The sequence below is a fragment of the Stylophora pistillata genome, chromosome 2, assembly GCF_964205215.1.
Source record: "Stylophora pistillata chromosome 2, jaStyPist1.2, whole genome shotgun sequence".
Taxonomy (NCBI): Eukaryota; Metazoa; Cnidaria; class Anthozoa; order Scleractinia; family Pocilloporidae; genus Stylophora; species Stylophora pistillata.
Genome location: NC_142520.1, coordinates 43,242,856 through 43,270,519, shown reverse-complemented (window position 1 = coordinate 43,270,519; position 27,664 = coordinate 43,242,856). Strand labels below are relative to the sequence as shown.

Sequence of the window (27,664 nt, the reverse complement as noted above, 5' to 3'; positions counted from 1 at the left end):
CTTTTCTGTTGATTGGCTTGCTCATATATTAAAATTCCATGATTTTCAATAATTTTTGGAGGAGCGTCATCATGTACGTCTACATCCCTTAGTTGCTAGCTTCAATCTTCCAGTCTCGCATGAATGCACTGAATATTTTTGATCTGTCACATAGTGGCTAGAGACTTTGTGATGTTTCTCCAATCATGGCCTGTTTTTTATCTTCCGGCGTAACTAACGAACTCGTCTTTAAAATTGAGGACGATTAAACGAGACAACTAGACGCCCTTACCTTATGGTAGCAGTAATAGTTCTCAAGTTCTCTAGTGGCCATTCCCTTCCCCACCCTCCCCCCTCCTTTCCCCCTTTCAACTATCCATGAAATTATCTGTTTATTTTTTCTTGTTTTTCTTTCCCAAAGTCAGTGGGATTAAAACTTGGAAGAATACTCCGTACTTTTTGACTTACAAAGCTAGTAATTCCGTATTGTTATTGAGTATATCTTTTGGTAAGTCCTCCAACTGGTTATTGTCCAAGAACCTGTCAACACAAGACGACATTTAGTGAGTGTAACAAGTATTCAGCTGCTCTATCATTCTTAACGCATTATCATTATCAATATGTATCTAGAAATGGTTTTTGTAAGAACCAATCAAAATATTTCTAAATCTCGCTCTTTGTTAGTGGAAGTCTCCTAAAAGTTTAATCCATAATTTTTTCAATTACATCCTTCTTATGAGGGATCCCCACAAACGTATTTGATCCCTTTCTACCACTTACGACTAATTAGCTCTAGGACTGTTCAGGAAAAGGGTAATTTTCCACGGTCACAGTAGATTAAAAGAACCACAAATAGCGTTCCATTTCGCTACTTTAGAACCCCAGACATCTTTCAAGAGAGTTCTCTTAACTCTAAAGCTCAAAATTTCTCACTTGAATATCATTTTGTCACTAAAACTGGTGAACAACAACTGTAGCTGCAGCTTAAATTGACTCCAGCATGAGAACAGTGCGCAAACACAGAACTTTGTTTTGCAGAGGATCCTATTGAAGGGTTTGGGGATGTATCGTATGAAACAATTCACGAAGAACTTAAGGAACGTTTGTGGACTTAAAACCGATTGCTTCCTTTTTTTTTGTACAGCGGTTTCTGTCTTTTGCTTATCGAGGGTCTCGGACAGTCTGGGTTTCATTAAACCTTGGTTCATCATCTACTGATATCTCGCAAGCGTAGAGCGGTGAATTCTTTTATAGAGTTGTTTCTGGTTTTGGCTTTTTCATGTCGGTGGACATAGAATGTTCTCTAACTCTTTTTCCTTCGCTGAGGTTACATTTGATTTTTTCTTGCCTTTTTAAAATCCTACCAAACCGAACGTTGATCGCATTTCAATAACAAGAAAGCCGGTGAATATTACGTCATTAAGTTTTAAGGATACCAAACAAAGGCCAAACACACCTTAAAAATTTTCGTAATCTCACACGTGCGCTGTTATGGCTTTCTTCAAGGATCCAAATTCGTATAAAACATCCGATTTATAGATAAAACTGTTTCAGTGCTGTCCATTCACATCTTTTTGTGGGAGAATATGCAACGATTTAAATCAATTTTGACTTATTAAGATGTTGATAGGCTAAGATAGATCCTAAAGGATACCCGCTAACAAACTAATTTTGTTAGTTCTTTGCTTTCTTTTCCGTCTTCCATATGAATGTCGGAAAAAAAATCAATGAGCTACCCAACAATGCATGTAATCTAGGATATTGGAAGTACGACACTTTCGACCCATGCACTTCGCGATAGCTATAGCCTTTTCTGGTGCATTCTGGAACACAGCAGTGTGTAGGCATTCCTTCCTATTCCTAAACGTGTATTCTAAGCGGTGATTGACCCTAGTTGAGTATCATTGTCTTCACGCAGAAACAAAAAACTGACCTAAAACCACTATACGTACGTTATGTTTACGTCTGAGAAGCCGATCTGGCTTAGTTTCCTTTCAAAATAGTCACCAATTCAGCGCGCCTTAGGCCACTAGGAAAGACGTGTATAGCCTAACAGAATATTCAAAAAGGGCTCATTCACCAAAAGAAGCAGCTTACATGCGCCTTACTGCAAACGTTAATTGTTAGAGGTTTCACCAATGAGTAATTTTTACTTTTGGAGCCTTAAACAACAGTCAAATTGAGTAACATTTTAGATGTAAGAAGGTAACTTGGATGCCAGAATAAATAGATAACCTGCAGACTTTAAATATGACGACAGTTAGTATAATGTAGGATAGTTCCTGAAACATAAACGTTAACAGACTAATTTAGTTTAAGTTTCGATGTTTTCTTTTCGGTGTTCCATATAAATGTCTAAAAAAGGTTTACGAGCTACCCAGCAATACATGTAAGGGATAAATGGGGTGTAGCCCTCATAAAAGGCCAGATGACATTGATTGCAGGGGATGCAAAGGGTTGGTTACCGACAAATCCTGAGAGCGGGAAAATTTTAAATGATATTCCAAAATGTCTCAGAAGTTTTATTTAAAGTTATATACAGTGTCTTTATTTGAGCAGTCGCAAATGAAAACGCTACGTTCCAGTTCATATTGGCATGTAGGTATGTTCATGACATCAAATCAATAATCTTTAAAAATAATTTGTGTAACAGTTTAAAAGTGATGGTCAAAATAGAACCGGCATGTTCAAGTTTTTCTTCTGATCAGGTTTTATGAAGCATACTTTGCTTGTATTATGGTTAGTGATATACGATCTGTGATTTCGAACTCCCACGCGGTGGACGGGTGAGGACGCAGGAAAGTTATGACACATTATTATGTCTTTGTGAGGAAGTTTTTCGCAAGAGAATGAAGAGAATTGCTGGGTGTTCACAGCATTGCAAAGTCGCTGTAAGAGTACATCGAGTGCCTTGTATCGAGATTTCAAGAGATCTTGGTCCCTTGATCACAGCTTCATCGGGTAAATAAAAGTTTTGGCCAAGAAATCAGTATAAGTGCATGCAAATTAGTATATTTCAGCGGTTATCTTCATTGATTCAGGCAACGATTTTTTGTTTTACCTACGTTTGTGGAAAGTTACTGACATTTTCCCTGTTATGCAAATCTTTGTCTACACTCTTCACTAAAGTTTTTACAGTACGTTTGTATTCTGTAAGTTTGCGATTCATCCATTAAGATTTTGTTTTATTGCAAACGGCCTGTTATCAGGTTTTAATATTAAAACCTAGTAAAATTATCTTATTGTTGTAACTTCCAGGATATTTCGTGTCGATATAACTGCTTAAAAGCGTTGCATAACTAGTATTTATATTGTTTGAAATAAGCTGCGATATTATCGCATAGTTTAAAATTGCAGCTTTCCTTCAAAAGTGATGCGAACAACCTCTGCCAATAGGGGATTACCGTTTTTCTGGAGAGGAATGCAAGACAGCTCATACGTTTGAGAGATGAAATGTCCTTTTTTAAAACAGGGTTCCCAGGCCTCACAACAATATTCCAATTTTGGGCGAACCAGAGTTGTATAAGCAGTTACCTTCACTTTTCCTGGGCAGCTCCAAAAGTTTCTTTTCACTAAACCAAGAACTTTGCTCGCCTTTCCAGAGATGGGCGAAACATGCTGGGACCACTTCAGTTTCTTTTTCAAAGTGAATCCGAGATAGGATACAGAGTCAACCTCCCCTAGTTCGGATCCACAAAACACGTATTTCTTCAGAGGGGGTGACTTCTTAGTAGAAATACGTATTATTTTACACTTAGATGGGTTTAACTTCATTTGTCATCTGTCTTGCCAGTACTCCAGTTCAAATAAATCAGCTTGGAGTTTGTTACAATCTTCCTCGCTGGAAATGATGCCATACAAGAGATCATCGTCAGCAAAAAGTCAGACAGCTGATTGTAAGTTCTCTGGCGAGTCGGTTGTGTATAATAAAAACAATAACGGGCCTAACACTGTACCCTGTGGGACACCAGATTGCACTATGCCGGGTTTATATCGACTTTGAACATCCATTAAAAAAAGAACCGAGTTACTGCAGGATAATATCGTCCCCTAAAGAGGATTATAAGTGCTAGGAGCTGGTATTTTGACTTTCATACCAGAAATTTGCAAAAATGGATAAATTGATATGCACTGCACTGTACTCATGTTCGATTTATTGCACTGCGTTTGGAGATCAATGCTTTTCTATGGTTTGCTTGATTTTTTTTTTTAAATAAGCAGACAATACAGTTTTTGAGCAAAGAAACTTATTACGGAAATACGTATTTAAGAAGCTAGGATAGGTCTACAGAATCCGAAATTCTATTGCAGCAAGTTTTCTTTGATAAATTTCCTTCAAAACCTTTTTTCTAATATAGTTTACAAGCGAACGTATGTGGACTATTAATTCCCTTTCCCTGCCCTCCATTACATTTGCTTTGGAAAATTTCTATCTCGTAGCTTTCTTTATTCGGCGATAGCACATGGTCGCTCTGATCTGTGATATTCTTACCAGTGCGAGATGATTTCGACACGTTCCTTACAAAAGTAAGACATGATCCCCACTCATAGCCATCTCTGTTGCCTGATGGTAATTTCTTCAACTGATTGATTAATAGTCAGTTTTGAGGACGTATAAACAACTCTTTGAAAGTTCAACGAGCATTTCTGGACTTACAACCTAAAATGTAAAATTTCATGATCGAAATGCTAACTCTGTTGTCTGGACGCGAAAATAAGCATTCCATGCATTGCTCGGAGCTCTCCTCTCTTGAACCCTTTAAGTAGATGAGGGCGGTTCTTGAAGGGGCAAAAGATTTCTTTCCCCGATCCAAGACTGAGATTGCATATTGCTCTCCCTCCTTTAAAGTTATCAGCTCCGCGAGGCTCATTTTGCCGGTTGGGGTAGATATTAGAGGTGCAAATGTTTAGTGCTCAATGTAAAAAACTCTCCTTGAGTACTGGGTGTTCGCTTTCTTTTCATTCTCGTGCATTCTGTAGATCTGTTGTGGCTCTATGATCTTATAGGACTCGGTATTTGAGTGGCATACCCTGACATTAGAGAGTGCCCATCGTTGGTGTTTGCAGATTCCACGTGCGTGAAGGTCCAATGTTGCGCCTTGTGTTCTGTTAGCTCCTCTTTCCAGCTTTCCACTGATGCCTTGAAGGACGGGATCATCTTCAACATCACCGTACACCGTACTTAAGAGTTCAGCTGCCAGATATCTCGGATCTTTATGTCTTTGTATGAAAAAATTCTTCTTGTTTACAAACAATAGCGTGGTTTAACGTAAAAACCTACCCCCATACACACATGGAGGGAATATTTTGATAGTTTTTCAGTATCAAGGAGTTCCCGTTTATTCAGGGTGAAGCCCAATCCTCGGAGAGGAAGTACTGTCAGCCACACTGATGACCCTTTCTCAGCTGTTAGCGCTATTATCGCGCTGAATGCCGTAACACATTCGGGAACATTTTCAGTCTATCGGCGGTCAACTTGAACAGTCCTCCGAGCACTGAGCGCGGAACAATAAGGAATAGGGCTACAGATCGCCTTTTTAAGCCTACGTTTTTCAATTTTAATCACAAACTATTTGCCGTAGCTATTTGTCAGCATATGGATTTTGTAAGAGTGGGTTCAATAAAGAAATTTGTACTAAAGGTTGTCTTCTGCGGTTCTATAACCATTCTTTAATCTGCCTCTAAAATGGCACTTTTAGATGTTCTTCAGCATAAAAGTTGATATTCAGGTTAAATAATCCGATGAACTCATCGCGAAACTTCACAGTCAGCATATAAAAAAGTTTTCCTGGGTTTCATGAAATTCTTATTCTGCTCGTCCATAAACTGGGCACTATAAGTACATGTCGCGAAAGACGATAGCATTCTGCGCGATGGCCTGATTTTTGGCGGTGCCCTCGCCTAATTTTTTCTGTTCTCTCTTTGAGTTCTTCTGCTCTTTTGCAACAGTCTGCGTTTTGCGCTGAAAGACTCGTCTTGTAGCTGGTGTAATTTGAATATATAATAATAATAATAATAATAATAATAATAATTTTATTTATATAGCGCTAAAATCCACTAATTGTCCAAAGCGCTGTTACCCACCCAACCCACCCCAGGGGAGGACATCCATCACACAGTAATCTCGTGCGTGGGAAACAAAGTTGAAATGGTAAATTGGCCACAGTTACGATTATAAAAGCTGACGTTTCGGGCGTTAGCCCTTCGTTGTAACTGGTGTGTTTGAGATGTGGTGTCCTGAACGAGGGGCGTTTTCACTTTGACTGATGAAGCGTACTCTTGACTTGCTTCCCGGCTTGAATTTCCACGCCACGGGCCTCCTAGGCGGACTGCGATCGCAAGGAGTTCCCTATCTTGCTGATTACTTCCAGGTTCCCTTATCAGAGGATAAGTACCTGATATTGTATTCTCCAGTGGCTTTAGTAGATCCTGGATGTCGGACAGTATTTCTAGGAAGTAACTCACCGACGTGAAAGCGGTATATCATGCCTGTAGCTGTCTCTGAGGGCTCCCTCACAAATCAAACGTTGAGCGCATTTTAATAACCAGACGAATGGTAAGGAGTAGTGTTAGGGATACCAAACAAAGACCCATGTCAGAATTAAACTTTCAAATAAATGATGAAACCTCAACAATAATAACAATAACAGTGATAATGTTATTTACAATAACAATATACTAATATGATCTAATTGTATATGAACTAGTTTATTCACAATAAATCACACACAGAAATTAAAGCAAACAAACAATAGCAAACAATACATTAACAGCAAAAAATACATGAAAAATTGTGAAAGGAGGTAGAAGAGGTTATTCCTTTCTAGTCCACCTCCTTAACATATATCTAGCCATATTAAAAACCCTAATTACTTATCCATAAATTCAAAAACTATGTATATACAATTGGGTACACTTATGTAATAGAAGTTTAAATTGGTAATTAGTATAAATCGTGCCTATCAAGAACAGTGGCTCAGAATTGATAACAATAGGCTTTGTTAGAGAGGTGAAAAATGACCCTATATGGCCATTTTTGAACAATGGTGCAACAGCTTAAGAACATACGAGGGATTTGTCGAAGCTTCCGATTAGCATACGAGCGGAAAATTTAAACGCTCGGAAAGACTAGACTTTAGATTAGAACTTTGACGACTTTAGTTTAGAACTGTGACAGTTTCTGGAGAAAGATTTATACGGGGAGAGGTGGTCTGAATGAGACACAACGTATTTTGAATTCTCGATGGGTGCATTGCCACATTAGCGGTCAATTTTTTCCTGGGGTAGACCATTGAGAGTTGACTCGACGAGACAAATTTACGCTACCCACTTCCCCGAAGAGGCTAAATCAGCGTTGAATTTTCCCTTGGGTTACTGCGGTGACAATTTATCTGTTGTGTGCAAATATCCGCTACCTACTCTTCCAAAATAGCTAAATTGTGATGCCAAAAATTTTTTTTCCGATTTGTCACGAACTTTTTCTCGTCGCTTCGGCCAAAGTCCCTCAGCGCTACAAAGAACAAATTGAATATTGTTTACTACTTAATGTATGAAGCTGAGCCGGAACAATAGACCCTTTCTTGATACGTGTTTAAAGGAAATTCATTACTTAGATTATTTCTAAAAGTTTTTAAGTCTTTTGCTTCAGCGGTCTCTTTTTCTTAAATTGTGCCATAAATTAACAATGGGAAGAAAGAAAGAGTGTTTATAGCAATTTAACTAAGCAGATTTCGTCTTAAGCTTGAAGCGATGATTGGATCTCAGCGGCCTGTATTTGTCCGCAAAGCTTAGGAATTCGTATGGATTCAGACAATTCAGTCCATTTAGTGTATTGTAGCATTCAGTAAGTAATGACAAAGTTCTCCTTTTTTCTAATGATGGCCATTTAAGTCGTTTCAATCGATCTTCATACGACATATCATTTACCAGTCTTTGTCTTGAAACGTTAAGGTAAAAATCAAATAATCTGTGGCTAGAAATGAAATCCATCTTTAGAAAAACTAGGCTTAAAAAGTCGCTTTCTGCTGATAAAAACTAAAATTTCACAATTGAATTGCTTCCTCTGCATTTCTTGCATCGTTGGTCACTCTCCTCGCTACTTTTGAATCCCTCAAGCAGATTAGGGCGGATCTTAAAAGAGCAAAATACGTTCTTGCCCTAACCTAACACAGGAGATCGTCTTTGCATATTGCTCTTCCTTCTTCCTTCTTTAAAGCTATCAGCTCCGCAAGGCGAGCATACCCGATCTATTTCACCGATTGTGGCAAATATTAGGGATGCGAATGTTTAGTGTTCAATGTCGAGTGTTATGTTCTCGAAATCACTCGCAAGCCTGTGAATGTAATCCAAGATGGCTGTTCTGCACAACAACTAATTTATTACATCAACACGAGGCACTATATACAAAGGTTGGGAGCCTGGTAATTATGATATCATAACAGAGAACTCTCCTTGAGATTGGCTGTTCTTTTCATTCTCGTGCATTCTGTAGATCTGTTATGGCTATGTGTTCTTATAGGACTCGGCATTTGGGTGGCAGACCCTGACATTAAAGAATGCAGATAGTCGATGTTAGCAGAATCCACCTCCATGAAGGTCTAGCCTTACGCCTTTGCTCTGTTCACTCCTCTGTTCAGCTATTCTCTAGTGATGTTTTGAAGGTCGGGACCGACTTTAACATCGCTGTATAACGCGCTCAAGAGTTCAGCTGCCAGATCTCTCGGCTCATTATGTCTTTGTATGACAAATCCGCCCCGTTTGCAAATCATGGTGTGGTCTGACGAAAAAAGTTCCCGGTATACACACAGGGAAGGAATATTTTAATAGATTGTTAGCATCACGGAATTCCCTTTTATTCAGGTTGAAGCCCAATTATTGGAGTGGAAGTACTGTTAGCCACACTGATGACCCTCTTTTAGCTACCAGGTTTAGCGCTCACAAGAACTTTGGTGTACCCCCGCCATTAAAATGAAATAAACTCAACTGAAATAATAGAACAATTAACGGAAATAGCCTAGAAAAATTAACACCCGTGAAACCGCACACAAATTCATTTAATTTGATTAAGTTAGTGATTATCTGATTTAAACCACACCGGGTGTGGGTTTGTGATATAGGATATAGTGACGCTTGAGAGTTTTACAGACCAGAACCTCGATAGTAGTCTCCAGTACGGAGAGCGTTTTAGAGGGAACAGCGACTCGAGATTTAGAGCCTCACGGAGTATTGAGCCTTTTGACACAGAAGGATTCAGCCAATAAATTCTTTATATATCCCTGTCCCAATATTCTCTGTCTTGTCTTTGAGTCCTTCTGCTCATTCGCGATTGACTGCGTTTTGTGCCGATTTACCTAAACACTCGTCTTGGAGCTGTGTCTGAGATGTGATTTGCTTAACGAGGGGAGTTGTCAGTTGGACTGAGAAAGCGTATTCTCGACTTGCTTCCTGACTTGGATTTCCATGGTAAAGGCTTCCCAGGCGGACAGGAAGAACAAGGATGTCCCTATCTAAGTGATTACACCTGTGCTCCGTTATCACAGGAATAAGTACCTAAGATATTGTATTCTCCAATGCTCTAGCAGATCCTGGATGTCGGGCAGTGTTTCTAGGAAGTGAGTAACCGATGTGAAAGAGGCATAGCATGTCCGTGCCTGTGTCTTAGGGATATCGGCCAATTGAACCACTTCACTGACCCAATCAGAACACCTTCGTACTGATGCATTCGTCGAGGTACTCTCGTGAGCCTATTGCAACGCCTAGATATTTCCTCCCTTCCACTGTTATATTAAAGTTCGTTTCCTTAAGTACTTCTTTAACACTTTCTTTCTTGTGTGGCTTTGCGATAATCCAGCAGTTCTTGTCGTTAAGAAAGTCGCCAAAATCTAGACCCAGGGTACTCAGCAAAATAGCCAAAGTCTGGACCCACCTCAATCATCGGCGAACCAGCACTGCTTTACTGTGAACGCCTTCTGTACACTCGTGATCAGAGGCTGGATGCTAAGAGCATAAAGAACCATAGCGACCAGATCTGCCTTCGCGGTCCCTTCTTCTGAAAAGATCCTTTTACTGTCAGGGATAAGTTAATAGTAGTTACAATATTCATTTCTGTTTTTGTTGGCTTTGTAATTGGACCTTTAAGCATCATTACGCGCATATAAAATCTGAGTGGCCTTGTCAACTCTGTACTCTTGACGTTATTTGACTCGTGACCCGGCCTTAGTTCAAGCGGGACCGCTTTGTGAGTAACCTTATTATTTTGTCTCGGTTACGTTTAAATGAACATATCTTTTTCATGTTCTACCTGATGTCCTTTAACATATCCGCTCACAAACTCATTTAGTTTAAAATTCAATGTTTACTTTTCGATGTTCCACATTAATACTTAAAATAAGCAAATAAGCTACCCAATTAGATATACATGTGGCAATAAGATCAATAATTTTCTCTTTAAAACTTCAGATGATATGACCAAAAGATTCAGAGAACCGGCATTTAGGTCTTTTGATCAGGCTTTATGAAGCAGACTTTGCATGCTATATACTCAGTGATACATATTCTGTGGTTCTGAACTTTCAACTGGTAGATGGGTGAGGACAAGAAAAAAGTAATGGGAAATTAATTCGATTAAAAATTAAAAATCTTCTATTGAATGATTCTTTAAGGAGATATCAACACTTAAATAATTTTAACCGTTCGGAAAATGCATCCACTTGGAAACTGAATTGACCAAGCAGGCAATGGGTAAGGTGCTCATTATTCTATAAATAGAGCCTGGAAAAATATGCTTTTTTGCGTAAAATAGATTGCTTCATGCTTGGTTAGCGCGTACGATTTTTGTACACGAGTTGTCTTCAAGCGAGTAAGTTTCCCATTCTTCACAACAAGCGAATAAAAATCGTACAAGCGAACTAACCATGAAGTAAGATGGTAAGTTTCTAAAGAAACTATGGTCCTACTTCGGCGAGGGTAACAAAGTAATTCCTCCATGCGTTCTGACGAAGGGCTAACGCTCGAAACATCAGTTTTTAAAATCTTTACGGTGCTCAATTTACATTATCAACCTGGTTGATAAAACCAAATAACCATGGAGTAATTTGTTTATTACATCAGTAAAGAATTGGTTCGATGAACGCTCAGCTATAGCATTAACCAATGCTTTTCTAACATACCATGCAGTCCCAAGTCTTGCACGATAAAAGATATTTTTAATACAACAACTGTGTCGGGTTTACCAGCTAGTCGTATTCTACCCGTAAACTATGAAGAGCGTTCTTATTGGCTCTTATTTGGTATGTATTTTGCTCTTCGGACCATTTCCACGGAAAAGGTCATAGGCCGTGTATTTCAGTTGCGAAAACCGGAAAATTCAAAATAAACAAATATGCGCCGAGTGTCATGTTCTTGGTTTTCACCCACGTGACCTATACCTCAACGGCGGTTGTTACGCTGCCATATTGGTGTCGTATAATTCAAACATTTCGCGTAAATTATCAAAACTTTAGAAGTATTTTTATCATGGTTGATTGTATTATGGTTGATTGTTTTCATAAGAGTGGAAAGACGAAAGGTAAAGGGTTTTGTAGGATTCCATTAGTAGTCACTAACCAAGGAGAGAAAGCAGAGGAGATAAACAGAGAAGGAAGACAAAGATAGATCGCCGCCATTAGACGCGGCGACATAACTTCCAAGGAGGTCCTCAGTAAAAAGAGTCTGTGGACGACAATCCGTGTCAGGACAATCCGCAAAACTTTGAATCTCGGGAAGACAAAATAACGACAGGAAAACCCCGACATTAAAGAGGCAACAGCTAACGAGCGAAGGACCGCCGTAAAAGATCACCCGAGCGTCAAGAACGCGAGGCAGCTGAAAAACGAAAGAAAATCGATGTCAGTCTCAGCTAGTCCAGCTTTACAACCAAGGCAGTGGGCTGATAACACGTTTACCTCCTTATTTGTAATAATCCAAACTGGTCGTTCATTCATTCGTTGAGAATGTCTCACCTTTCCGATCACCACGAATTTTTCACCTACGACTTTCCCTTGAACTGGAAATAAGACCCGAAACCATCTGGTTGTAGGCCTCTAAGCTTTTGAAAGCTTTGAAGTGTTTCTTTGTATAATAACTCGTATCGATGACTAAACAGCACAGAAGATCTGTGGCTTCTATTGGTGGCAAACATAGTGGATCTAACTTTGCGTCGATCCTTGATGTAGCGGGATCGAGCCCCACGAGTGATATTTTTTCTAAATATCTTTGTTGAACATGTGGCTCTAGTCTTTTTACATAGTCGCTTAAAGGTATATTGCAAATACCTTTTTTTTTGTTCCTCTTTGATGTTTAGATCAGAATTTTTTTTACAAATCACACGACATATTTTAAAGAGTCACACACCAAAACACTGCATTTTGACATATGCTAATAAGCTTCTGCGACGCCAACATGGCGGACGCCTAATTTGCATATGCTGTGACGTCACGTGAAAGCCAAGAATAATGCTGAGATCACTTGCTCGAACGGCACTAACTTGATACAAATCTACATTTTCATGCGGCTTTTTTTTGCTTTCTTTTTTCAAGTGTTATGAGCCAATTGTTTTTTTTTTTTTACTTTTATACCTCAATGACGCAGCAATGGACAAATTAACGAGTATTATTCTTTTGACCTGACCTTACTTCGATTTGTTGCACGCTGTTTAGAGATCAGCGCTGTGTATCGTACATGTCGCTTAAGAACTTTTTTAAAAGGCTTTTCTTTGGCTCACTGAATTTTGGATTTCAAGTAGATATAGTGATATTTCATATCCAGCATTTGTAAGGTTTGTTTTTGCAAGACTGGTAAATATGGGGGAGAGAATTAAAAGGATGAAAGGATTATCAAAGACAGGTGCAACAAGGATTGCTACTAGTGTTGAACAGCAGTAAAGAGATTGTGTAGCTAAGGAAGGCTAAGAGTGTAGGTGACTAAGCTTACCCTATCCCACACCCCTCCTCCCTTGCCATCGAAAAGTGAAAAGTAATTTTCTTCCTTTGACCAACAATGCCGCTTTTCCTATCCATAGGACCCCGTTGCAACCGTGTAACAGCAAACTTTTGAAGAAATTATAACTATCAGTGAGAAAGAGTTTTTAGATTTAAAATTAAATGTCAAGTTATCTTAGACTTAGATTTAGAATACGAAACTTACACCCAAACCAATTTGGTGTTTGTTCTGAAAACATCTTGTGGCAGGCCTTTGAACTGATTTCCGCCCAAGAACCTATCGAAGAATGAAAATGATCATTTCTCGATCGTCTGCTATATCTACACTAAATGAAATACTCTGCATAGCTATGAAAATGATAAGCATAGAACTGGACGACGAAAAAGTAGGAAGGGGAGCTCTTTCTATTTTGTTTCTAAAATGAGGCCACACATTTAGAGAATCTTCAGATCTACATGATCAGCATTAATTAACAGTCTCTCCTGTTTGGCTCATTTTGGTTTGTTTCCCGTAATAGGTCATTTTACAGTTGTGTACTTAGTTGCCAAGCCTTTAATTCAGAGTGAGGCTAAAGATGACCTTGTTGTGATAGAGACCTGTATCTAGCTAGCATGATAACAAAGTGATTTACATTTGAAAGGCAGCAAGGTTTGTATCATAACAAGGTCATCTCTAGCCTCACTCCCGTTCAAAGGCTTGGCAACCAAGCACACAACTGTAAAATGGACTATTCTCATTTTCAGATGGCTGTGATTAAATTTCATACCAAAAAATTGGTAATAACGTGATCAGTCGAGTTTAGAAGATGATAATTACAATATCAAACGAAACTTAAATTCTTGATGGATTTAATGATAAATATTTTCGTTTTTTAATGGAAAATTTTATGATCAAGTTGATGGGGTAGCGATGGGTTCTCCGTTAGCACCCATCCTAGCTAGTCTTTTTCTTGGTTTCCACGAGGAAACATGGTTAAATAATTTTAACCATTCGACTCGCCTTCTACTTTATAGGCGTTATGTTGAAGACACCTTCTGTGTCTTCCACAATGAACAGGATGCTATGTCATTTTGTGATTACAATATTTCACGGCACCCCAACTTAAATTCACTTTCGAAAAAGAGAATGATGGTAAACTCTCCTTTCTTGATATATTTATGGACAACTCTTCGAATGATTGTGTTTTTGCAGTTTTTCATAAAAAAACCTACACTGGTCTCCTAACAAATTTCTTTAGTTTTATTCCATCATGCTGCAAAATTGGCGTTATCCGAGCTCTTATTGAAAGTATCTACAAAATCAACAACACCTCTTCCGGCCTTCAAAATGATCTTAGGAAACTTTCCTATACTTTAAAACGTAATTCTTTTCCTTCGCATGTTATTGAAAGAACTTTCAAGCGGTATCTTGACGGGTCCTCCTCTCAAAATAGCCGGAACATTGATGACAATAATACACGTTACTTTAAACTCCCTTTTGTCGGCTATTATTCTAAAATAGCGAAACTCAAACTCCGACAACTCACTAAGCGCTTTTGTAAATCGGACCTAAATAACAAACTAAAAATTAAGATTCTTTTAAAATTAAAAACATATTCAGAGTTAAAGATCGTACTCCTGATGCTCTAAAATCCATGGTAGTTTATCAATTTTCTTGTGCGGGATGTAATTCCCATTATATTGGCGGAACTAGTCGCCACCTCTCTACTACGATAAAGGAGCACACAGAAAGCGATAAAAACTCGCATATTTTTAAGCATTTCAACACATCTCCTTCTTGTGAGAACAAATACTCCCTTTCTTGCTTTAGTATTCTGGATTCTGCTAACAACTCAATTGATTTAAAACTCAAAGAAGCTTTTTATATAAATAAGATCAAACCTGAACTTAACAAACAATTACAGCATTATAACACTTTTCTAGCGTTTTAGCTCACACCTTTCATGTTTGGTATCGCGTTGTAATTAGTACCCTCTTTTGTATTACATCATACTGTAAATATTTTATTCATCTACTTGTCTGTTATATAATTACTCACGTTCTGTTACTCATTGATTGAAGATGGCATAAGCATGCCGAAACATGTCTCTCAAAAAAGTTGTCTATTTCTTACAATATTTATCATACTTGCTACTACTGAGACCTTATGATAATTACAATATCAAACGAAACTTTAATTCTTGATGGATTTAATGATAAACTTGAACTTTTCTTTGTAACTTGCAACTGATCCCTACGACCAACAACAACTGAATTGATTAGATGAAATGCGTGTCACTGCAATATATTACAGCAAAAAAAGTTTACGTTCGCGGGCATGAATATATTTTAGAACCGACTCAGAGGTATTTCAGCCCCAGTCCCTAGGTAAGGGTTAAAATGAGTTCTAAGAGGGACCCAAAAAGTAGCACTTTGGAAGGCACTGAGAAAGTGGGGGGGCCACTGGTTCATCAGTTGAATTACTGTTACATTTGTGTGTTACCCTCTTTGAATAAAGTTGTTATTATATTGCACTAAATGGTTTGAACCCGGGGGTAACATGTGAAGGTGTAGTCTGATCGTCCGGGTGAATGTAGCCCTGAGAAGGACTGTTGTCGGTGGCAGTGACTGACGTTTCGACAACCTGTGCGGAAGTCATCATCAGAGTCAAGTGACTTGACAACAACAACTGAATTGACAACAACAACTGAGTCAAGTGACTTGACTCTGATGATGACTTCCGCACAGGTTGTCGAAACGTCAGTCACTGCCACCGACAACAGTCCTTCTCAGGACTGCACTCACCCGTACGACCAGACTACACCTTCACATGTTATTATATTGTTATAAAAAGTGAAAAAAAAAAAAGTTGAATGGTTTTTATTTCTTGATGAAAATAGACCATCGACCGAAGCTGGTTAGAATTTGAAAAATCTTCTTAGTTGAGTTTTAAAAATTCTAAAAAGCATTGAAGGGAAGTCCGAGCTTAATTACCAGCGTGTGCATGAGAAAACCGGGCAGTGGGCGATAAAGCTCAAATCACCAATTTGGCTCAAACTTAGCACAGATACTGAGTATCATGAGTTAACAAATGTGTGAAAATGATAGGTCAACGATATTTAATTCCTTGGGAAATATACTTTACATTGCTGCTGTGACAAACCGAAAACGTATCTAGAGATTCGCAACTGGATTGTGTTATGTATCCATCAGACTTCAGAACCCTTGAATTCTTTAAATTTCTCATTTCATTTCTTCCCTTACCTCTCCCGTAAGTAAAGACGACTTTTTCTGGTTTTGACAAAGTCCAAAAATAAGGGTAATTTAAGGACCCATTTCTCCGATAACCAACCACTTCTGATCATTATTCCTATATGGGCAGTGAAAGCCATCACTGGAATTCTAAAATCACATCTCCTTTTTATTAACTTAAAATAAATGAAATTTACAAGAAACTTCGCGGAGAATATCGTTTAAACATGAGCGAGGAGAGAATCGTTGCATAGCGCAAGTTGAGCTCTTTTTGAGACATGCTTTCTCAGTCAAATTTGGGTTATTCTCCAGGAAACGCAGCAGTTGATGGTGAACATCAAGGGCGCATGTAGTCGAGCTTTCTGACAAACGAAATCTACGAAGGAACTTGATAGTACATACATGTCTCTGTGGTGCCTCATTTGCAACTTTTCACCTGATAGCATTTGTTAGATAAGTAGCCATTTTGTCAACAATGTACCATATTCGATTTGCTTCGTTGCTTTAATGAAATATTAAATGTGGCGAGAGCTCTCAGAAAGATCGATCAAAATGAGTGATCTTTAACTCTGTGAAACTTATCGACTTACATGATATGTGTTGGTGGCAAATAGATAACTAGATGCCCTAAAAGCTTGCATTGTTTGCCCCCTGACGACCTCAGAGACGTTTCCGAAAACACGAGGATCCAATAACTGGCTATTCATTCATTTATTTAGGGGAAGAGAGGATTCTCACCTTCCATTGGTTTCTTTCGTAGCGCCAAATATATTTTAGCTCGCCAAATTCTCCATTTTAGCCCTCAAAATATACCATAATGCCCGACAAAGTGCTAACAGCAATGGTTTTCACATCTCGATTCTTGTTTATTTCCTCTTACCTTATTATAACATATTATCATATAGCTGGTAGCGCTCATGGGCAAGATGAACCAAGTCCTGTTTTCTGATAGGCTACCCGAGTGGGCAAGATGGTCCCATCTTGCCCGATTTGATCCCCCGCAAGGAAAAGGTGGGTGGAGCAAACTCACAAAACTTGTAACTTTTGGAGTATGTCGGCAGCGAAGTCACAAAAAGCGACAGAAGACAGTCAACACCGAGAAAAAATTATACGATCTTCTTGGGTTTATAGTGCTACAAACACAGTTTGCCTTCTCTCCCGGCTCTCGAAATAAACAGGCCATTATTGATTCCTATTAAAGCGAAATCTTTTTGCCATATTATAAGTCCTTTCGTGACCAAGCTTCCTTGGTCAAGATGGCTGGATATTAGCTTTGTTCTTTTTTAGATGTTTTTATGGAAATCGGCTTCGTCTTGGTCCATAAAAACATAAAGAAAGAACTCGGCACGGCAATATCCAACCATCTTAACCTCACGCTTGGTCAATGATGCATATATATCAATTAGTATTTTTTCTCAAACTTTCTTTCAATTTTTTGGCGCAATAATCATCTTGTTATTGTTTCCTGCTATAATAGCTTTGGCAATGTTGCCTTAAAGGCTAGGTGTACTTTAACCTGTGATTCAGTGTAGCCGAAAGGTAGGAAAGAATGTAATGTTTCTAACTATGAAAGTATATTTCCTCATTATCAGTTAAGACTATCACATTAAATGTTCGCTTCAACTTATCAAACACAAGTTTAAGAAAAGTTCAGGTCAAGTATAAGTTTATTAAAATGTGGTTTCACTTTGAATTATTGTGAAAGCAATTGAAACTTACAGCGTCTCCAGCTGAGTATTGTTCCTGAAAACGCCGTTTGGTAACACCTTCAGCTGGTTATTTGTCAATCCCCTAACGAGGTATCATCAGAATGTATAACATCAAAAGTGAAGGAAAATTGAATTAATCTTGAAAGATCTTGAAAGGCATTGCAACCTAATAAGAACTAATTGTATCACCATCCAGCTATCGTTGCTTCCTATTGGTTTCTGCAAATATCATGATACTTTATTTTACAACTCCTCTTCAATGGCTTGACTGGTGACCGGCACTAGAATAATATGTTACTTAGTAAAAAGATAAATTTGGATCTTACTGGACACTCAAGGTGCCACAGACTGAGATTTAAGAAGAAATGAATTAGGTCAATGCATTTTGCAACTAGATTTGTGACACTAAAAAAAAGAACATTTCTTTAAATAAAACGCTGCCCAGAATGCTCATCGCTCTAAGAAGAGTTGTTTCCGGTTCACTGAAGAGAGCTTGTAGACCAGTTATACGTAGCAATAAAGATGTTCGTTCTTTGCCATGAATACTGCACTATATGCATAACGATGCTAGAGTACGAGAAGGATATCATGGCCGGGTATAGTGATATTAACGAGGAAGAAGTTCTAACCCTGACAGGTTGTAACTTACACCGTCTTCAGCTTTTTGTTGGCTCTGAAGATACCTTGTGGCAACTCCTTTAGCTGGTTATTTACCAAGTACCTGTAGAGTTATCACAGCCCTGTTAATAACTACTTTTAGCGATCATAATAACCGAGAGCGAGGTCGTTACTGGAAAATCTGAAACTGAGTCCTAACCTCACTTACCTCGCTATCGCTCGTTAATAAAGCGAGGCCTCAGGTTCACCTTTTACAAGTTGTTGACTAGAGATTTTTCCTGAAGACCGAATGGTCGAGGCTATTTTAAAAGTCGTTTATCATATGGCTACAAACTGGAGACCTAAGGGTCTCCTCAATGTAAGTCAAGGAATATTACATCACGGCATTTGCTGTATCACGTATCACCTCAATAACACATTTATTTTCTTACTGGCTTGAAAAGTACTTCATTATGGCGGAGTCACAACTTGATGAGAAAAAAATTTTTGAACTCTCGAGAAAAAAAACATTAATGCATACAAAAAGACAGAAAAGACAGAAAAGTGCTTCAAAGTAGCTAAAACACGTCCGTCCTCTTGGTAAAAGAAAAACCAAACGCTTCGGAATGCACCGCTCTGAATATTCAAGTTTCGCCTTCGCTTTCAACAACATATCTGGGAGAGCTATGGACGAACTTTCCAAACCTTTCGAATTTCGTGAGCGAGTAATTAAAAAATGCTGTTGCCAACAGAAACCGCTCGGCTGCTTACATCCGAGTTCCTGTAAGCTGATTTAAACAGTGTTAAACTTCTTTATGTAATAGCGAGGGAATCTAACTGTGACGAAATTGAATCTTTCGGTTACTGGTGTGAACACACTGATTACCACTGGTTAATCATAAGTTTTTGGGGTGTTTTGTTTTGTATTGTTTTAATTTTTATTATGGAATGGTAGAGGTGAATGCTTTTATCTATGATTAAATTAAAGGAGAAATTCTTTGCTTACAGCCCCTCCAGGTGAGAATTGTTAACGAAAATGTCCTGAGGTAAGTCGGTCAACTGGTTGTCACTCAAGTTTCTATGATGAAATCGTTACAATCGTGTAAAATACATAAATATAAGTAAAAACTAATTTAAAACTCCCTATCAACATATCACAGCAACCTGTACTACTAAGTGGCTGTCGCTTTGGCTGAATGGTTAGCGAGCTGTATTCCGCGTCGCCCCGGCCGCGTCATTCTTTGGCCATCAGTTTTGAAATAAACGTGATAAACACTTTACTCTCACACTTTCTCTTTCCTCCCAGGAGTATGAATGCGTCTGGCGACTTCCCAAAGAAATTTGACGAAATGCTTATGGAAGACTTCGCGATGGACTGGCATCCCTTCCTGGCGTTGTAGTAATACTTATACTCTCATCATGCTGCAGGAACTGGGCTTAGCCCCAGATGGACCACAAGGCTCGAATGCAGTCCTTACATAGCTTTACTGATGAATTATGTCATGTGCTCTTTTACCTTACCTCACTAACTTTTTAAGTGCCAATTTTAATGTAATGTACAGGCCACAGTCGTCCAACGGGTGGATAACACTGACTAGTGGTTACAAAAGGGGTATCTTGATCCTGTTACGCGCACGGATTTTAGAAAAATTTACGCGTCAATTGTACAATAAATAGTATTTTACGCGTCTCGAATTTCAAATGAGAACTTTTAAATTTCACCTAACTTTTACCTTTCTGTAAAATTCTCGTGCCACCTTCTAATTTTGAGCTTCATCACACGTGACGTATGAACCCTTTACCGCATTCTCTCCGGTGGATAATTTTTTTTTCTTTTTAATAAATGCTAATTTCCTGGATACCGATTAATCGACCCCATAAAGATAACGTCACATCATGCGATGAGCGCAAAATAAACAAAAAATGTATCTTTTCGTAATCCTTTGCATACTGGTTGTAATGACCCCGAATTCCGCTGTAATCTCACTTCTGATCAAGTTAAAGTCATGCCAACTATTGGCCCTTTACTCTCACGGCCATCCCTAATTTTTGGGGCGTGAAGCGGGATGAGGTTTTGCTAATTCTCCTAAATGAGATTCTGGTCCCTCACAAATGGAATGGGCATATTTCGCGAAGTTTGAATCCCGTGATTTGGCCAAAAATACATTAAAAAGATCTAGGTTTGGAGAATTGATAAAATACTGTTTTGCATTTTGGTTCAACTGATGTTAATTCTCCACAAAGATAATGTCAAATGACATTGAAATAAACCGTATTGTAACAAAACAAAACTGAAAACAGTTTGAAATATTCCTTTGCAACAAAGCAGAGCTATACAAAAGTACAAGACACCATCTATTTGCACTCACTACTGAAGGAAATTGTCAATTACTTCGAACGGATCCATGGTAGGAAGAATTGACTCACCCTCTACTACCCCAGCAACTCCTGCTATCTCCCATAAGTAGGCAAAGCTGAGTGGCTCGACTATTCGTTGAAATTTCACGTAATCCAAGGAAAACCTGTTGGCTTCACTCCCATAACAACTTGAGAGGGATTTAATTGAGTGTGAGACCTCAGAGGAAGGGAGTGGGGGGGGGGGGGGGAGGCTCAAGTACTCCCTTACCAAATCGTCGTCTCCGGTTTAAAATGGTTTAGTGATACTTACAATTTTGCCGTAACAAGTGGAATTTTCCATTTAAATGAGGAAAGTTTTTTTCCACCACAATTTACAGTAACGATGGTTCCATTGAAAGTGCTACATATGCAAGGTTCTGGACACTCTGGAAATTAGAGACGAGGAACTTTTTAACTACTTCACTGAATAATGACAAAATGCATTTATCGAAGCCTTCAATTTTTTAAATTTCTTAGTCGATTGCCTGAGCAAATTTGCTATCAAACATCGACTTCATCTCTCTAGGAATGAGCATACATGTTTGAGGGTGGTAAAGATCAAAATAAATCAAAAATCACAAGCCTTGTGGTTAAGGCTAGGTTTGTCGAAATCTACAAACCCTGGCACAATTCCTCTCTGAAATAACTTTCTCTAAAACCTTAAAAACATTGATAAAGAAAGGTAGGATATTGGGCGCAAAAACCTAAAAAACGCCCTTTTTTCAAGACCGCGTGAGAGGTAGCACATCGACCGAAAGATGACTATCCTCATATTTCAGTCAGAGATACCTTTAGTGAACTAAGAAACGCAGTAACGTTTTTTTCTCTCTCTATACTTGCTTCTTTATTCTAGAAAATTCACAAAAACTGAAACGAGCAGTCGTTGGTTTTTTATGGACTTTGCTGCACTCGCTCCGCAATGTAACATTTTCTGAGGCCAAGATTCCTCAGTACGCCTCTCGTGCTCAGTTAGATAGAAGTTATTCTTTGCGGCAACAACTTATTTGCCTTCTGTGACACAGCCTCTATAAGAAAACTGCCACATGAAGTATTTGCAAGCAAACCACAAATTTAAGGAGAATCTAGGAACAATGCGCCCTGCCATCTTGGCAGTCTGGTTAGACCGGCGCTTGGCAATATTTTGAGAAACTTGCTCGAAGTAATAATATATAAAAAATGCAAAGTGGGAAAACGGTTAGCTAGAAACGCATGCTTACAAACGTCCTCGAAAATTCCTTGCTAATTCTGAATAACTGCTCTAGAATTCACGGATCCTTGTGACCCTCTTCTCCACCCAAAACCATAGAACTTTGATGTATTCGAATATGAAACGAAAAAAGACGCACAACGCTCGGTTACGGAATAAACAATTTCACCACGGGAAATTGACGAAAGCGGGTATAAAACCCAACCTGATGTCGTTAGCTTTGCAAGGTTTGCTTACTGTATTGATTTCCCAATCGAACACGGTGCTAAATGGAACTTGGAAGTAAATGATTATGTTTTTATTTTCTCAAAGTTCAGCCTGGTTTTTCCGCGCGGAAAGGAAAAGCCCCAGACTAATTTTTATAACCTCGAAAACGACTCCATCTCCACTTATCAGGAGATTAACTTCAGCCGATTCTAAGTTATAACGCATAGGGAAAATGTTAATTTAATAGTAAGTGAGCGAGTAAAACTTTATTTACCGATGGTGACACATTACAGTTAAGAACTGGTAAACTTCTTGCCCTCCCCTAGGATATAAAACTTCCTTCTAAATGTTTTTTAATATTTGTAAAGAAATGAAATATTTGAGTTTTAAAATAATGGTGATTTTTAAAAGCGTTTGGTGATTAGACTTTCTACCTTCAGAGTCCGAAAAAAAACATTTTTCTTTTATTTTACTAAATTGAAGTCAAACATTTTACCTGACATTTCCGGAAAAAAATTAAAAATCTGCAAAAGCATCCGAGTTATTCAGAGAAATATACTTTCAAATAAAAGTTAATGATCAGGAAGGTGTCATAGCTTGTCATAGTCTCGTACCTAGGCAAGCTCAGGGGGAATTTTCGTGGCAACCGCTACTCTTCATATCATTTGCATATTACGTTTACATCGCACCTTGGACAAAATTCACGGGTGGAAGTTCTTTGCTTGTGGAAAAATATTTGCTCATGTAAAATTCAAAAGCAGAAAAGTCCTTGGTTAAGAAACAAAACAAAAGAAGTCCAAAGCGAAAAATTAATTGGCTATATCAACTAAGTTGAAATAATAAATTGGCCACCGTAACGAATAAAAAAAGAGTACCTCCAAAGCAAAAAAAAAGAGTACCTGTCAACAAAACAAAAAACTCCTTGTTAAAAGCGACTGGTACTCTGCTCCACGATGGCAACCAGATTTCCAACAAAGATATCCTTCTATTTATTGAACAAAGATGTCTTTTTATCTATGCAAGTACCGGCCTTGATACAAAAACGTTTGCAGTCGCCTCGAATCGTAACTTTGAAAGTTGTCGATTCGTTGTCTTGCTTCTCAGCACATCACCTGTTTTATTCCATTTTTACCACGAGTTTTATGCTTGTCTATCATTGTGTCGTCGTCCTCCTCAAAAAAAAAAAAAACGCGTCTACAATGTTACTCTTCCCAAGAAATCTTGACCCACCATTGACGCCAGGAGGTCCCGTTGTCCCATTGGTTTGCGGTTTCAGGAGGCAAGATAATCTCATGGTCTGGCGTTAATTGTTTGCTGATCTTTAGAAGCTAGAGTCCCATGTTTGATTTTGAGAGGAATGCAGTAGAGCCTCGATTTAACGAAGTGCCAAGGGATTCGGGAATTTGGTTTGCTATATCGAGGGTTCTGTATTATACATCTTACTGTAACTTTAGCCGTGCTGAAAAGTATTTTTCGTTATACCAAGGACTTCGTTATATAGAGGTTCCACTGTACATACACTTTGAGCGAGTTTATAGGGTATGTAGATTTGATCGATTTTCGTGAAATTTCACCAAACTTTCCAGTGATAATGGCAAACAAAAATATGACGGGAAATTTTGATATTTAAAATATGTTTTATGTGGCATCTATTTACGCAACACGTCTCGCATATTTTAGGCTATTCTAACTTTCGATGCGGATATCTAGACAACCATTCAGAATATCTGAAAGGCCCGATACACTTTTGTTGATTGATGCCTTGTGAATAAGACTGTGCCGCAATTTTGCTTGTGCTGCGCGATCCGATACCCCATAATTTCAACAGAAGGACCCTCGGTTGTTTCACGCCTTACTGGCTCCTGACACCTAAATAAAAATAGCTTTAAATTATATTTTATCGTAAGCTAAATTTATTTAAACTTTCTTCTGGTGTATAGTTAGTTAGGATTTTCTCTCACTGAGAAGCGCGCGTACGAAATTTTTCCCGAAGGACACCCGCGAAGGTAGAAGGTATCCTTAAACCATACGTCAATTCCTTTAATACAAATTTATCAAATTGATACAGAGGTGGGCATTGGGGTTTGGGGTGTTGCGGTTTTGACCCTGTTTTAATGCAGTATTGCGGGGAAGAACAAATCGCATCGCGAAGTTGTAGTGATCTCAAACCTCATGGTGTACGATCTTTGTAATTTCAAATCGACGGTGTTCGGTGACACAAACCATTTTCGGTTTTCAAGTTGCAGTTTCTTCTTTAACCCTTTTAAAACTAGATTTTGATAACCCATGGTTAATTGTCGAGCAAAATAGGAACACATTCAATTTAATCCTTAACAGACATAACCTGACTAACCCCAGGCCGTGTTCGTTAATATTTTGCTTGACCTCTGGACCTCTACCACACACACACTATCGGCCAACCAAAGACCAGCGCGTGGTAAAGATGAGTGAAAGTAGACCTGGTAAATCCTGAGACCTAGACCATATGGCGGCGTAGGTGTATTGATAAAGTTTCTAGCGGTGATGGAGTGTTTGCTTTATTTTGTTTAAGGTGATGCGGTATTCAGAACCCCACATGCCCCCCCCCCCCCACCACCCCATGACCCCCCCCATACGAGTTTGCTTTCTTTTGCGCTTTTTATGAGCAAAGTTCAAAGTTCATTTGCCTCTACTCGTGGCACTGATATCCTTCCTTTTTAGTCTTCGCGAATTTTCAAGAATAAAGAAGTCTGGAAAAAAAAACCTTCACTACGTTCCTAAGCTCACCACAAAAGGTTCACATTCTTACAGGAAATAAATTAATAGGCCCCAAGCCTACCTGCTGCGCTTGGCTAAATGTTGACAGACATTTGGTTAGCATTTGATCACTCGCTTTGTTTGTTTGATCGTTATAGTTGTTTTTTTGACCTCCCTTCCATCCCGACAGCTTTCATCGAGCCCTCAGGGGCCCCTTATTTCCTCATTACAAATGCCCGAACAATTTCACCGTCTCGTATGTTGGTTGAGTCGTTCAAGTGAGGTGTGGCGGTGAATAATTGATCTCTGGGCAAAATATAAGGGTTTTCAATTTTTCAACCGTGTGCCACATTTTTCAATTTCGGCACTCGGTCAACTCTGACGTTTGCTCTCAAGAATTTTCCTTGCTTCTAATTGTATTTTTCCAAAACAACCTTGCTATAATTCACATTGTACAGGGGCAATTGAAAACTCAAACAAAAAAAGCTTGGAAATAGAATCAAATAGAAACCATCCAGGTTCAGGCAATCTAATGACGGAAATTACTAATACAGTTCTCTCGAATAGTGATAAAAGTCAACTCACTTTCAGTGCTGAGGCTAAATTCTCTTCTTACTAATCCTTTACCTCTTCGTACCTCGCAGCTGTAGTTTAAATTCTTGTCTGCAGTTGCAAGAAGCTGGTACTTTACGCTGGTACTATTTTTAACAGCAACGCCATTTTTTCTCCATACAATGTATGGAGCCGGTGCACCTTCCACCGGGCACCATAAGTTGGAAGTTCTGTTTGAAAATATGAATTGCGTCTTCGGTACTTGGTCCATGGTTGGCGTGACTATAAGAGACGATGAAAAAGGAAAAAAGCGCTCTCAAGACAGATAATTGTCAAATTAACCATGATACACAGAACAAGCCAATCGTGAACTTAATATGCATGTGACGTGAAGACATTTGGCATCCATATTTAAAAAAAAAAAAAAATGAAATAAAAAACAACATTTTCAGTAAAGAAAAAAGTCATTGTTCAGCCCGATGTACTATAGGACGTAGTCATATTTCTCTTTCGCCATTTTAATTTCTGTTTGCCAGTTTGTCTGTCCGTTTTTATCTGCCATATAAAGCCGCTTAACTTGTAAAGTCATAATAAACACTACTGCTGAAGAAAACATAATGTCAGGGTTATTAGAACTGCTTAATATAATTCTACCTAGTTGCCTCTGCTGAAGAAAACATAATTCCAGGGCTGTCAGAACTGCTTAATACAATTTTATCTACTAGAGCTGCCTTTAGAAATTATTACCGAATACTTAAATATACAAGAAAAAAAAAGTCCGTACCTGTTTCATCGAGGGATCTGCCAATGTAGTATGCAGTGAAAAGATAGTAATTGAAGGGAAAAAATTTCAACCACATGTGTCGTCCACTGGATCGTACAACGCCAGCTCTGTTATCTCCACAGAATACACCAAGGAGATTGGCTGACTGATTATTGCCATCACGGATCTCAAGATATTGACCCCCCATACATGTTAGCCGAAGCCAAAAGGGGGTGTGCATGATAAAGTCCAGTTCCACGTAGTGTCCTTTTGAAACTGAAAGAGCTAGTGGTTTACCAAACTCTTGGACTCTGATCCATCCTTGTGCTTGTTCAGGATACTTCAACAGAACTGCAACAGCAACTGCAGCAAGTCAATTACTCAGTTTACACCAAACAAACCTGATAGATGTCATTTAGAAAAGCTGAATGGTATAGACAAAGAAAAAGTCTACAAGGCCATAAAACAAGAGCCGCCATATTAGAACTTGGCTGATAATCTTTCTTGCAGGCATCACTAACCCGATGATTAGACACCAGACCATCAGATAGATTTTGAGTGACAACATTTTTGTGAAAATATATTGAACTCCATTTATAATCTTCAAGGGAGAGAGAGATTCATTTCCCCTACTTCCAGCAGAAAATTGAGGATTTCACCAGTTGCAAAAACCCCAGAGGAGTAATTATAAAATTAACGATTTTATCCACCAAAAAAAGGCCTCCAGCTTTAGAGCGCAACTAAATCCTGACCCGAGTTCAGTAAGCTCCAGTCAGCCCTTAAATGAATTCAAGTTTTCTTGGGGGAAACGTATCTCAGACGACAAAGGAAAAGTGTTTTTAGATGGCTCCGAAACATTTTCATCAAAATAAAATAGTTTGGAAAATTGAAAAAAAGGATTAGCGAGGCATCTTACACATGCAGACTTGAGCCCGAGGTGGGTCAATGATAACCTCTCGTACGACCTCTTCCTCAATGAGAAAGCGACCCACTTGCACGTCACGTTCCTACTTTCAGTTGAATGATACAGAGCAATGTTTTAGAAGATGTCTATCCTTATTACAAAGAAATTGAACTCTCAAGTACAACATGGTTCAAAAGAGCTCGAGCTTGGCCTATCAATAAAACAGCAGACCCTCCCCCCCTCCCCCTCACTGCAATGTTTTATCCATCGTTCCATCTCACCTTTCACTTTTCTCATTGTTCCTTCTGCCTCTCCCTCTCCCCAGCTTCTCTCTAACTTTCCATTTCCCTCCTCACCCTGATGAATTTCACACTCATCACCGCCTTCCCCTTCCACACTACCCAT

The 27,664-nt window shown here is 38.8% G+C and overlaps 2 protein-coding genes across 2 annotated transcripts; both read right to left on the bottom strand.

Moving 5' to 3' along the window:
* Nucleotides 1-340: 340 nt before the first annotated feature.
* On the bottom strand, nt 341-22,807 carry LOC148739662 (uncharacterized). The gene is made up of 7 exons (XM_088749531.1): nt 22,801-22,807; nt 21,162-21,276; nt 19,500-19,571; nt 18,546-18,617; nt 17,907-17,978; nt 13,162-13,233; nt 341-519 (listed from the first exon to the last, which is right to left on the bottom strand). Exons 1-7 carry the CDS (start codon nt 22,805-22,807, stop codon nt 444-446), a joined length of 486 nt encoding a protein of 161 aa, XP_088605657.1. The 3' UTR covers nt 341-443.
* Nucleotides 22,808-25,080: 2,273 nt separating this feature from the next.
* On the bottom strand, nt 25,081-27,664 carry LOC148739661 (uncharacterized). Its single transcript, XM_088749529.1, has 3 exons — nt 27,541-27,664; nt 26,377-26,718; nt 25,081-25,874 (listed from the first exon to the last, which is right to left on the bottom strand). The coding sequence occupies exons 1-3, from the start codon at nt 27,662-27,664 to the stop codon at nt 25,570-25,572; spliced, it is 771 nt and encodes a 256-aa protein (XP_088605655.1). The 3' UTR covers nt 25,081-25,569.